Raw genomic sequence first — 14,152 nt, forward strand, 5'->3', positions numbered from 1 at the left:
TTCAACTTCTGACTTTTTGTTCGTAAAGTTTTCATTCAATTTGATGGTAATACTGTCTTCCTCTGCTCTTGGTTGACCTGTTTCTCTTTTAATAATATTCCAAATTGTTTTAATTTTATTATCAGAGTTGCTGATTTCAGACATGATACACATACTCCTGGATTTTTTAATAACTTTTCTTAATATAACACAGTAGTTTTTATGATTTTTGATAGTTTCTGGGTCACTACTCTTTCTTGCTGTCAGATACATTTCCCTTTTCCGGTTACAAGATATTTTTATACCCTTAGTAAGCCATGGTTTGTTACAAGGTTTCTTACGAGTATATTTAACTATTTTCTTGGGGAAGCAGTTTTCAAATGCATTTACAAAAATTTCATGAAATAAATTATATTTTAAATTGGCATCAGGTTCACGGTACACCTCATCCCAGTCTAACTGCTGAAGGCTTTCCCTGAAATTTGCAATTGTTAAATCGTTGACTGAACGTACTACTTTGGAGGACTGTTTAGTATTGCTGAATGGAGCTATGTTATATATTGTAACTAGCTGTGCACCATGATCAGAAAGACCATTCTCAACAGGCTGAGCATTTATCTGGTTAAACTTATCTTGGTCTATATAGAAGTTATCTATCAATGAGCTGCTATCCTTTACCACCCGAGTAGGAAAATCAATAACGGGTGTCAAATTGAAAGAACCGAGTAATACTTCAAGGTCATTTTTCCTATTACCCTCTTTCAGAGAATCTACATTGAAGTCCCCACAAATAATAATTTGCTTACCCCTGTCTGACAGATAGCACAACAAGGAGTCCAAATTTTTCAGAAACAGATGAAAATTTCCTGATGGGGACCTATATACAGTTACAATTATAAATGTGCCTTTATTTAATTTAAGCTCACAGGCACATGCTTCTATATGTTTCTCTACACAAAACTGTTTTGTTTCTATACTTTTTACACAATGATAACTTTTGACATATATGGCAACTCCTCCTTTCTCCATATTTTCTCTCATTACATGTGCAGAGAGCTTATATCCACTTACATTTACCTTGTCCATATCAGTAACAATGTGATGCTCAGACAGGCATAGTATATCTATTTCATCCTCAGCTTCTAAATCTTCTAAACAAACCAGAAGCTCATCTACTTTATTCTTTAAACTCCCAATAATTTGATGAAATATACTTACATTATTTTTAATTATACTTTTATGAGAACCTTTCCTTATTCTAACATTTGCAGTACTCTCCTGTCTGAGTTTCTCATTGTGCTTAGGCTTAGTTCCTATACCAGTGGTCACATGGTGCTCAGAGAGGCAGATTATGTCAACTGGGTTGGGTGACTTTAATTCATCAATGCAATTACCTAGGACTGAGATACAACTTGGTGGAGATAAAATTTCTGGTGATTGGTGAAAATTTATAATTGACAGCTGTGATTGGTGATCCAATGTGCTAGAATTGTGCTGTTTAATTTCTTTCCTAAACTGAAGATTTGTTTCAATCCTGACCTCTCGAAGAACTTGACATCTTTCTGTCTTACCTATCCTAAAAAAGGTGCTGCTCCAACACCTGTAACCACTGGTATTTTACCATTCATGGCAGTGCCTCCCCCCCTTAAATTTCCTGCTATTACCCCAGCCAGTTTCCCCTTCCCTTTCCTGTTGAGATGTAGGCCGTGCCTGGTATAGTCCCACCTACTGAGATAATCAACAGGAACCACACCAATATGAGCCCCCGCACCCGACCCAAACAGCCGTTCCAACTCCAAATTAACTCTCCCAACAGACGAGTTCAAATGAGGCCGATCATGGCGTCTCAGGACAGATACAAATTCAACACTGGTGTGTCTCGATGCCGAAGCAATCTTTACCAGGTCACACTCTATACTGTACCCAGGATCTCTGTCGATGCTGCTTAATGTGAATCTTTCTGTTGCTGAATGTATGTGATGCAGTCTATATTTGTGGCATTGTGATCGTGTAAGTGTATTGAGTGCTTCTAGGTCTGTGTTACTCCATTTCACTACTCCAAATAAATAGGTCAATATTGGTATAGCACAAGTATTTATAGCTTTTGTCTTGTTTCTTGCTGTCAATTCTGTTTTCAGTATTTTTGTTAGTCTTTGTCTATATTTTTCTTTTAGTTCTTCTTTAATATTTGTATTATCTATTCCTATTTTTTGTCTGTATCCTAGATATTTATAGGCATCTGTTTTTCCATCGCTTCTATGCAGTCGCTGTGGTTATCCAATAAGTAATCTTCTTGTTTAGTGTGTTTTCCCTTGACTATGCTATTTTTCTTACATTTGTCTATTCCAAAAGCCATATTTATATCATTGCTGAATACTTCTGTTATCTTTAGTAATTGGTTGAGTTGTTGATTTGTTGCTGCCAGTAGTTTTAGATCATCCATGTATAGTAAATGTGTGATTTTGTGTTGGTATGTTCCAGTAATATTGTATCCATAATTTGTATTATTTAGCATGTTGGATAGTGGGTTCAGAGCAAGGCAGAACCAGAAAGGACTTAATGAGTCTCCTTGGTATATTCCACGCTTAATCTGTATTGGCTATGATGTGATATTATTTGAATTTGTTTGGATATTAAATGTGGTTTTCCAATTTTTCATTACTATGTTTAGGAACTATATCAATTTAGGATCTACTTTATATATTTCCAATATTTGTAGTAACCATGAGTGGGGTACACTATCAAAAGCTTTTTGGTAATCAATGTATGCGTAGTGTAGCGACCTTTGTTTAGTTTTAGCTTGATATGTCACCTCTGCATCTATTATCAGTTGCTCTTTACATCCTCGTGCTCCTTTGCAGCAGCCTTTTTTGTTCTTCATTTATAATTTTGTTCTGTGTTGTATGTGTCATTAATTTCTGTGTAATGACTGAAGTTAATATTTTGTATATTGTTAGTAGGCACGTTATGGTGCGATATTTTGCTGGGTTTGCTGTGTCTGCTTGATCTTTAGATTTCAGATAAGTTATTCCATGTGTAAGTGTATCAGGGAATGTGTATGGGTCTGCAATGTAACTGTTAAATAATTTAGTTAAATGTGAATGTGTTGAAGTGAACTTCTTTAACCAGAAATTTGCTATTTTATCTTTTCCAGGGGCTTTCCAATTATGAGTAGAATTAATTGCTTGGGTGACTTCATGTTGCAAAATTATCACTTCAGACAGTTGTGGTATCATCTTGTATGCGTCTGTTTCTGCTTGTATCCACCGTGCATACCTGTTATGCTGTACCGGGTTTGACCATATGTTGCTCCAGAAGTGTTCCATGTCTGTTATGTTTGGTGGATTGTCTATTTTAATGTGTGTGTTATATATTGTCTGGGAAAATTTCTTTTGGTTTGTGTTAAATGTTTGGTTTTGTTTCCTTCTATTTTCATTTTTTTTTTTGTATCTTCTAAGTCGTTTGGCCAATGCTTGTAATTTCTGCTTCTTTTCATCTAATTGCTATATCGCTTCTTGTTGTGAGATTTCACCTAACCTTTTTCGTTTTTTGTCTGACATTTCATTTCTTATAAATTATGCTAGCTGTCCGACGTCTTTTCTCAGTTTTTCTATTCTGATTTGTAGCCTGTGTTGCCATGCTGGTTTTGTGGGTTTCTTCTGTGTGTTGGTTGGTTCTGATCTCTGCCTAGTGTGTATATTTAGTGTAGTGAGTGCTCCTATATAAACCAGTAGTTGTAACTCTTCCATAGCTGTATTTTCATTTATTTTGTTGTGTATGATTGTGTTGATAGTTGTTATTGTTGTTTCGACTTGTGGGTTATTTGGTGGTCTATGCAAGGATGGTCTAATGTCTGTATTTGTGTCTTTGTATTCTATATGTGTCAGCTGAAATTTTTCTTCTATATCTAACATGTGTGTCACTTCGTGTTCTATTTGTGCTTATTATTATTATTATTATTATTATTATTATCCTTCACTTTCTCAGACGTTAAGTCCGGTTAAAAATGGAGTGACGCGGACCTTGATCAAGCGTCACTTCCTTTTAACTGTACGGTATGTGTTATATTGCATTTAGGAACTTTCGGGTAATTGAACATGTATCAATAATTACAGATTTCTGTAGTTGTATATATACGTTTGGATGTAGCTGTATTGCGTTGATGTACTGGTGGATATTGTGTGGTATGACTCCTGTAGTTGATAGTATAATTGGTATAATGTCAACTTTGTCCTGATGCCACATGTCCTTGACTTCCTCAGCCAGTTGGATGTATTTTTCAATTTTTTCCCCTGTTATCTTCTGTATATTTGTTGTATTGGGTATGGATATTTCGATTAGTTGTGTTAATTTCTTCTTTTTATTGGTGAGTATGATGTCAGGTTTGTTATGTGGCGTTGTTTTATCTGTTATAATGGTTCTGTTCCAGTATAATTTGTATTCATCATTCTCCAGTACATTTTGTGGTGTATACTTGTATGTAGGAACGTGTTGTTTTAAAAGTTTATGTTGTAAGGCAAGCTGTTGATGTATTATTTTTGCGACATTGTCATGTCTTCTGGGGTATTCAGTATTTGCTAGTATTGTACATCCACTTGTGATGTGATCTACTGTTTCTATTCGTTGTTTGCAAAGTCTGCATTTATCTGTTGTGGTATTGGGATCTTTAATAATATGCTTGCTGTGATATCTGGTGTTTATTGTTTGATTCTGTATTGCAATCATGAATCCTTCCGTCTCACTGTATATATTGCCTTTTCTTAGCCATGTGTTGGATGCGTCTTGATCGATGTGTGGCTGTGTTAGATGATACGGGAGCTTGCCGTGTAGTGTTTTGTTTTTCGAATTTACTTTCTTTGTATCTGTTGATGTTATGTGATCTAAAGGGTTGTAGAAGTGGTTATGAAACTGCAATAATGTAGCCGATGTATTTATATGAGTGATTGCTTTGTGTATTTTGCTAGTTTCTGCTCATTCTATAAAGAATTTTCTTAAATTGTCTACCTGTCCATAATGTAGGTTTTTTATGTCGATAAATCCCCTTCCTCCTTGCTTTCTGCTTAATGTGAATCTTTCTGTTGCTGAATGTATGTGATGTATCCTATATTTGTGGCATTGTGATCGTGTAAGTGTATTGAGTGCTTCTAGGTCTGTGTTACTCCATTTCACTACTCCAAATGAATAGGTCAATATTGGTATGGCATAAGTATGTATAGCTTTTGTCTTGTTTCTTGCTGTCAATTCTGTTTTCAGTATTTTTGTTAGTCTTTGTCTATATTTTTCTTTTAGTTCTTCTTTAATATTTGTATTATCTATTCCTATTTTTTGTCTGTATCCTAGATATTTATAGGCATCTGTTTTTCCATCGCTTCTATGCAGTCGCTGTGGTTATCCAATAAGTAATCTTCTTGTTTAGTGTGTTTTCCCTTGACTATGCTATTTTTCTTACATTTGTCTGTTCCAAAAGCCATACTTATATCATTGCTGAATCCTTCTGTTATCTTTAGTAATTGGTTGAGTTGTTGATTTGTTGCTGCCAGTAGTTTTAGATCATCCATGTATAGCAAATGTGTGATTTTGTGTAGGTATGTTCCAGTAATATTGTATCCATAATTTGTATTATTTAGCATGTTGGATAGTGGGTTCAGAGCAAGGCAGAACCAGAAAGGACTTAATGAGTCTCCTTGGTATATTCCACGCTTAATCTGTATTGGCTGTGATGTGATATTATTTGAATTTGTTTGGATATTAAGTGTGGTTTTCCAATTTTTTCTTTACTATGTTTAGGAACTGTATCAATTTAGGATCTACTTTGTATATTTCCAATATTTGTAGTAACCATGAGTGGGGTACACTATCTAAAGCTTTTTGGTAATCAATGTATGCGTAGTGTAGCGACCTTTGTTTAGTTTTAGCTTGATATGTCACCTCTGCATCTATTATCAGTTGCTCTTTACATCCTCGTGCTCCTTTGCAACAGCCTTTTTGTTCTTCATTTATAATTTTGTTCTGTGTTGTATGTGTCATTAATTTCTGTTTAATGACTGAAGTTAATATTTTGTATATTGTTGGTAGGCATGTTACGGGGCGATATTCAGCTGGGTTCGCTGTGTCAGCTTGATCTTTAGGTTACAGATATGTTATTCCGTGTGTAGGTGTATCAGGGAATGTGTATGGGTCTGCAATGTAACTGTTAAATAATTTAGTTAAATGTGAATGTGTTGAGGTGAACTTCTTTAACCAGAAATTTGCTATTTTATCATTTCCAGGGGCTTTCCAATTGTGAGTAGAATTAATTGCTTGGGTGACTTCATGTTGCAAAATTATCACTTCAGGCATTTGTGGTATCATCTTGTATGTGTCTGTTTCTGCTTGTATCCACCGTGCATGCCTGTTATGTTGTACCGGGTTTGACCATATGTTGCTCCAGAAGTGTTCCATGTCTGTTATGTTTGGTGGATTGTTTATTTTAATGTGTGTGTTATCTATTGTCTGGTAAAATTTCTTTTGGTTTGTGTTAAATGTTTGGTTTTGTTTCCTTCTATTTTCACTTTTTTTGTATCTTCTGAGTCGTTTGGCTAATGCTTGTAATTTCTGCTTCTTTTCGTCTAATTGCTCTGTCGCTTCTTGTTGTGAAATTTTACCTAACCTTTTCGTTTTTTTTCCGAGATTTCATTTCTTATAAATTGTGTTAGCTGTCCGATGTCTTTTCTCAGTTTTTCTATTTTGATCTGTAGCCTGTGTTGCCATGCTGGTTTTGTGGGTTTCTTCTGTGTGTTGGTTGGTTCTGATCTCTGCCTAGTGTGTATATTTAGTGTAGTGAGTGCTCCTATATAAACCAGTAGTTGTAACTCTTCCATAGTTGTGTTTTCATTTATTTTGTTGTGTATGATTGTGTTGATAGTTTTTATTGTTGTTTCGACTTGTGGGTTATTTGGTGGTCTATGCAAGAATGGTCTAATGTCTGTATTTGTGTCTTTGTATTCTATATATGTTAGCTGAAATTTTTCTTCTATATCTAACATCTGTGTCACTTCATGTTCTGTTTGTGCTTGTTCTGGTGGCTGTCTTAAGATTTCGGATTCCTCTGATTGTTTAATTGGTGCGTGTTGTTCTTTGTTTGTTTGCTCTGGGATGTTTGAGTCCATTACTGTATTTTCTTCTTCTTCTGATTGCACATTATTTTGTTCCAGTATTTGTTGTACTTGTTGTTTGATGTTTCCTAATTCTGACTGGGGTATCCTGTTATTTTTTATTATTACACGGATCTGATCAGCTAGTCGTCGTTCTGTTAAAAATTTTAATTCTGGGTATCTGGTAATAAATGTTGTGTATACTTGTGATCTGTATCCAGTTGTGTTGGTTCCTAGGTTTGTTGCTTGGTAATAACAGAACATGAGGTGTCGATTAACTTCATCTGACCATCTCATCCTCTGTCTTTGTTTTCCTTCTAGGGTGGTTGCAGGAAGCATATCCTGCAAAACATCTCTATTTGGATTTAAATCATTTTCCAGTTGGCTAGCAGTGTCGTTACCATTGTGGGCGGGCATAGGGTTCAAGCGTCGTCCCCGACCATGACGGTGCTTGTCCGAGGCTTCTTTAGTTCTGTCCTGAACCAACTAATCACACTAAAAGGGGGGTTAGCCCTATTAGTGGTTTGTTCTTTTTGTCGCCTTTTACGACTGGCAGAACATACCGGAGGCCTATTCTTTTCCCGGGCCTCCACGGGGATTATTATTATTATTATTATTATTATTATTATTATTATTATTATTATTACTACTACTACTACTACTACTACTACTACTACTACTACTACTATTATTATTTATCCTTAGTTTCCCAATTGTTTAGTCAACCACTGTTACACACAACTTTCCCCACTTGCTTTTACATTCCAGAACCTTAGAATACTATTATTTGAAACACCAGATTCTAAAGGCAACACTTTTAACATGTGAAATAAATTCTAGGATCAACTACACATACCTATTTCCTTTTCAACAGCCTCTGGTTCCCAGTTTAGACTTCTCTCTATAGCCATCTTCCATCTCGAGTACCTCATATCACGCTCTGCAAGACATATTGGAAATATTGTTACTTCAGTTACATCTCTGATTTAACTATGCAAATTATTGTACAAAAATAAAACAATGGTTTCATAATAAAATTCAATCTGCAACAAGCTAACTTCAGAAAGAAATCTAATGAGCCAAACACTATGACCATGACCAACACCCACCATGAGATTGAATGCCAGCTGGTGGCAATGGAGGCACTTCATATGTTAAGGTAAGTTTATATGCAGAGCATAGGTGAAAGGGAATCATAATAACAATGGTACAGGGCACAAATGGAAAATATACTAACACAAGAAAGTTTATGTTGATCAAAGGGCAGTTTGTTATGGCCTGACATCTGGGAATAAGCATCTTGCAAATGCCAAATCTGGTAGCCTGTTCATGTGCTACTGTTATGTACATTTATGGAAACTAGTTGAAGGGCAGTGAAACCATAAACAGGCAACAGGGTGCCTTTTCACATTGGAGGTTTGCCCGCTCTGTAAAGCAAGACAGCCAGCGATCTGCAATGCTACCTCATGGCGAGTTGCGGTGTTACAATCCTTGAAGTTTCAAAAACAACTGCGTAGAAACTCAAAGTGCTAGCAGTGCTGCAGCAAGCATGGTCGTGAATGTAACAGTACGTGTGTGATACTCTTTGGAAAATGGCAACATTAAGTTTTCTGATTGCTCCAGCATTTTAGAGAGAGAATTCATTGAATTCGCCCCTAAAGTGAACAGACAGGTTCCTTGTTGCTTCTCCATGATGACACTGCAGTTCATAAAGTAAAGACCGTGCATTAGTTTTTGGCCAGTAACTGGATTAAAGTCTTAGACCACCCACTGTATTTGCCAGATTTTGGCCCAGCCGACTTCTGGTTGCTCCTCAAATTGAAGTTTGCAATGGAAGGACACTGTTATGGTGCAGTTAAGAACATCCATGGAAATGGTACTGCAGTACTAAATGAAACTCCAAAAAAGGACTACAATGACTGCTTCAAAACACTTCTAAAACAATTTCAGCTGTGTTTTGATCCTGGGGGAGACTATTTTGAATAAATACAGTGATTTTGTGAACAGAATCCATGGCTTTTATATTGCATAGTCTCAGTTCTAACAGAACTGCAGCAGGCATGGTACAACTGAGATTGGACTGTGGACCAATGGAAACATGTTATAGAAATAATTCAAAAGCCAAGATCTCATAAATACTGTTTACTGGATAACCAGTTTCAACACACTAAAGGTGCCATCATTGGATCTGAATGTAGCTTAACATTTATAAACCATTTAGATATAACGATACATGAGGCAGACCAGCCGATTTAAAATCATTGTCACAAAAAATTACAAAACAACTGCTCTCTAGGTCATTCTTTTCCATCAGATATGTAAAACCGAAGTCACAAGATAATACTATTTGGTACATGACCGCTGCTCGACTAACAACAGTCAGCCGTTAGTCGAGCAGCAGTCGTGTACCAAATAGTTTTATTGCATCACATGTATGTTCGAGGTGATTTTCAAACTTTATAAAGAGAAAAAAAACTTGGAATAATTTTAGTCTTTTATTGTCCTGCACACAGACAACAGATATATGCATTGAACAACTGACATTTCTTGCTGCTTCAGTGAGACAGTGTTGCCCTCTTCACTCTAAGCAAAAAACAATGTGGCATCATCTTGTAAACATACACACTTGGACTTTCATCACAACAATCACCTACACAAGTGCTATTGCCGGAAAAGACTCCCCTTCAGTTGAGGCTGCTACTTTTGTTCTAAAGGCTACTGTTATACTTCCCACTGCATTACATAAGCCCTATGTCAAAATTGCAACATGTCTTATGACTCAAATTAAACATTGTGTAAATTTCCAATATGTTAATGGCTAATAATAATAGATAGTTCAGTGCATCTAAATGACATTGGGAATCCCTCGTAAATTATCAGTTCTGGCTGCATGCAAATTGTGTTTACAGTGTTTCAACTGAGTTGGTTTGAAAAGCTTAAACACATACAAAAATAAAATTCTAACAACATTATCACGATGCACATCAAACAATTCTATTTGATCAGAAGATTACATAACAGTAATAGGACTTTTTCTAGGCAAAGTATTACGAAAAACAATAACAAAAATTCCCGGATGGAATAATATGTAAAGTAAAGGAAAGGCACCTATAGCTGAGTGGTGTGTCAATATTATGAAAAGGAAAGTTGCTACTTACCATATAGCGGAGATGCTAAGTCGCAGATGGGCACAACAACAAGACTGTCACAAATTAGCTTTCGGTCAGTATGGCATTCGTCAAAAATAGATGACTGACAGACAGACAGACATGCAAGCGCGCGCGCACGCACACGCACACGCACACGCGCACACACACACACACACACACGCGCGCACACACACACACACACACACACACACACGCGCACACACACACACACACACACACACACACAAAAAACTGCAGTCTCTGACAACTGAAGCCACAATGTGAGCAGCAGCAACAGTGTATGATGGGAGTAGCGACGGGGTGGGGGTAAGGAGGAGGCTGGAATGGCAAGAGGGGGGGGGGGGGGGGGAATGTAGAGTGGTGGTAGGGGACAGTAAAGAGCTGATGGGGAGCATGCAGGGATGAGGTGGAGAGAGTGTAGGGCAGCTATGTGCAGTCGGGAGGTTACACAGAGGGCAGCGGAGAGGTAGGGGGTGGGGAGCGGGGTAGCGGAAAAGGAGGGAATAAAAACACTGGGTGCGATGGTGAAATGATGGCTGTGTAGTGCTGGAATGGCAACAGGGAAGGGGCTGGATGGGCAAGGACAATGGCTAATGAAGGTTGAGGTCAGGAGGGTTACAGGAACGTAGGATATATTGCAGGAAAAGTTTCCATGTGCACAATTCAGAAAAGCTGGTGTTGGTGGGAAGGATCCATATAGCACAGGCTGCGAAGCAGTCATTGAGACAAAGAATGTGTGTTGGGCAGCACGCTCAGCAACAGGCTGGTCCATTTGTTTCTTGGTTGCAGTTTGTCGGTGGCCATTCATGTGGACAGACAGCTTGTTGGTTGTCATGCCAACACAGAATGCATCACAGTGGTTGTAGCTGAGCTTGTAGATCACATAACTGGTTTCACAGGTAGATGGGATAGGTGATGTTTTTGACTAGACTGGAGTAGGTGGTGGTGGGAGGATGTACAGGACAGGTCTTGCTTCTAGGTCTGCTACAGAGCTATGAGGTATGAGGTAAGGGGTTGGGAGCAGGGGTTGTTTAGGAATGAACGAGTATATTGTGGAGGTTTGGTGGATGGCAGAATACCACTGTGGGAGAGGTGGGAAAGATAGTGGGCAGGACATTTCTCATTTCAGGGCACGGATGTGGCGCATAGAAACACTCGACAGAAAACTATTTATATAGGGTTTTGAGCTTTTGCTCTTTCTCTAGTGGAAGTACGCACATTGACACACACAGACACCCAACACACATGCCCATGATACCAGAAGACTGACTGTTGATTATCGATAGTAGTTGCCTTGGCAGATGGAGGTGGGGAATCACACATGAGGTGAGGAGAGGGTAATGGGATAGTGCGAGGCAGATCTGTTGACAGCTGACTCAGCAGCTGCACGGTAAGACGATAAGAGTTCAGTGGATAGAGCATATAAGAGGTAAGGAGAGGGAGAGGGAGAGGGAGAGGGGGAGGGGGAAATGGATGGGAGGAAAGGAGAGGAAGGTGGAGATGAGGAAGTTGGCAGGGAGTCAAGGCAGAGAGGGAGAGGGATGGTAGAGATGGGAAAGAAGGAGACAGGGAGGGGGACAAAGGTGTGAGGAAGAGGTAGTAGAAGGCACTACATCATCTAGATGGGGAAGGAGTGATGTGGACAGTAGAGAGAAGGGAAACAATAAGGTTAGGCAGTGGGGAACAGATCAGCAGAGGTTTAGGCAAGGGGGATTGTTTGAGCACAGAATGTGCTGGAAAGACCTGCCTCACACTGTCCCAGTATCCCCTCCTCATCTCATGCGTTCTTACCCACCTCCATCTGCCAGGCAGCTGCTATCGATAGTCAACAGTCAATCTTGCTGTGGCCACAGGCATGTGCGTTTGGGTGTCCGTATGATTGTGTCTGTGAATGTGTGTACTTCCACTAGCAGTGTGTCTACAACCCGGGACAACCGGGAGATCCGGGAAAAACCCGGGAATTTTTTCATCCGGGAGAAAACCAGGAAAAACCCGGGAATTTTTTCGAATTCCGGGAATTTTTCATTGTTTTTGTTCTCAGTTAAATTTTTGCAATTTTGACTGGTAAGAACCAATACTCTAACAAAGGATATTACTGTATCCTGCTACTGCAGAATAATACTGCAGCAATAAAACGTGAACGAGAGAAAAAACTAAAATAAAACAAATTGCAAAAGAAATGTGCCATATACAGCAACAAAACACAGTGCTCCTACAAGCGTCTGCCAACAGCAAAATGTGTCAAAGGCTTTAGGAAGACTATGCAATGCTTCGTAACAACAAATTGCCTCCGATGAGCATGACGTCACAACTGTTAACATTAGATTTTTTTTAGCAGTTACGAGTGGGATCATGCGCATGCGCAGTTGAGTAGTACCTTCTTCCGCTTCTGCCTACAGAAACGTGGCTGTTGGCTGTGTAAGCATCTTCTCGGTGTATCCAAGAAAATGAAATTTTGACAGAAAATGTTCGGCCATATCGCTGCACTAGCAAGGGCCAGTTGTACAGTCCCGGGTAGCAGCCGGTCTAGCAGCAGGTCTATTCTGGAAGTAGTGCGGAAAACGCGTTGTACAAACACGTAACAATGCCTAACCGGAAAATAATTGCGGGATAACTAAACTGGTGATTCTGGCAGAGTTAGTGAAGTTAACCAGCGAATAATCTTTGACATTGGCAGGAATAGACACAGAATTAGTGATGACAACATTGTTTGTTAGAACGAGGAAGGAGAAGAAACGGGGACGTCACACAAATTATGGAAGAATAAGACGATTCAAAATTTCTATAAAAATTTCGCACTACTAATTTTCAATCTCATGCTTGAGAAACCGGAGCGTATGAATGAAGTGTAAAACTATTTCCTAACATAAAGGTCTTTGCTTGTAGTAGTCCTAACAGGCATTTGATATTGGTACTTCGTGAATTCTATTCTGCCGTGTTATAAAAATGACCATTTCTGCCAAAACAGTCTCGATTATTTGGTGTGTGTTACAATTGCTGGAGTATTATAAAGGGCTATTTTGTTTTACCTCGCAGACAGTGACAAAACACAGGCAATCAGGTCGAGAAACCACACCAGTCTTGGGCCTATTTGTGCTTACAGCTTTTTCAGTATTAGACAACGACATTTCGATTTTTCAAGTAGCAAAACGTTTGACGAACTTTGATGAGGTAACAGATCTTTTCACAGAAAGGAAACCACGCCATGTAAGGCTGTAGCAAGATTAGAGAGAAAAAATTCTAGGAGCTAAGGATTGAAGAAATGTGTACTGTCTTGCTTGTCTCTTCTCTTTACTGGCTTTCTGTATCCTATACTTAATTTTATGTCATGCAAAGCAGCAAGTTGTTAGCAAATAGGGAATAAAGAGTTCAAATTTTCTGAAGAGCTTTTTTAAAAAAAAAAAAAGAAAGAAAGAAAGATAGAAAGAAAAAGAAAAAAAAAAGAGGTGCAGGATGTCAAACCGGCCAACTGGAAGCAGGTGAGGCACCATTGGACGTTTTAATTTCCGCTGTCCTGAATATAGTTTGATGGCATCTAGTACAAAATATACACGTTTCAATTCCACAGACCGAAATACAGTGACGTGTGATAGAAGAATGCTGTGTGAAGAGGTGTGACGCTGCACTTTGGCGCACTTAAGATCAGATAACATGTCTTACAATTCCTCAGACACGTATGTTGTCTCTATCGGAGTCTTCAGAAAGATGTGCGCTACAAAATGAATGTATTTTTGAAAATTCGATTTTTTAAATTTTTGACGTCCTATCTCAAATGCTCGACGGACGCCACTATCTACTATTGCCCCGGTTCGGAAATATCGTAGATACGGGTCTGATGTGCAGAGCAGTCTGAGTTATAATAGGGAAGCG

The 14,152-nt window shown here is 38.5% G+C and overlaps 1 protein-coding gene across 2 annotated transcripts in view; it reads right to left on the reverse strand.

The window, feature by feature from the left end:
• LOC126480993 (glycerol kinase-like) overlaps positions 1-14,152 on the reverse strand; it is a 168,300-nt gene that overhangs the window by 27,864 nt on the left and 126,284 nt on the right. For both annotated transcript variants that reach the window (XM_050104437.1, XM_050104436.1), the window contains exon 11: positions 7,969-8,052. In XM_050104437.1, coding sequence (XP_049960394.1) covers positions 7,969-8,052 — 84 coding nt within the window. The remainder of the gene's footprint in view (positions 1-7,968; positions 8,053-14,152) is intronic.

Source organism: Schistocerca serialis, chromosome 5 (genome assembly GCF_023864345.2).
Source record: "Schistocerca serialis cubense isolate TAMUIC-IGC-003099 chromosome 5, iqSchSeri2.2, whole genome shotgun sequence".
In the NCBI taxonomy this organism is placed as follows: domain Eukaryota; kingdom Metazoa; phylum Arthropoda; class Insecta; order Orthoptera; family Acrididae; genus Schistocerca; species Schistocerca serialis.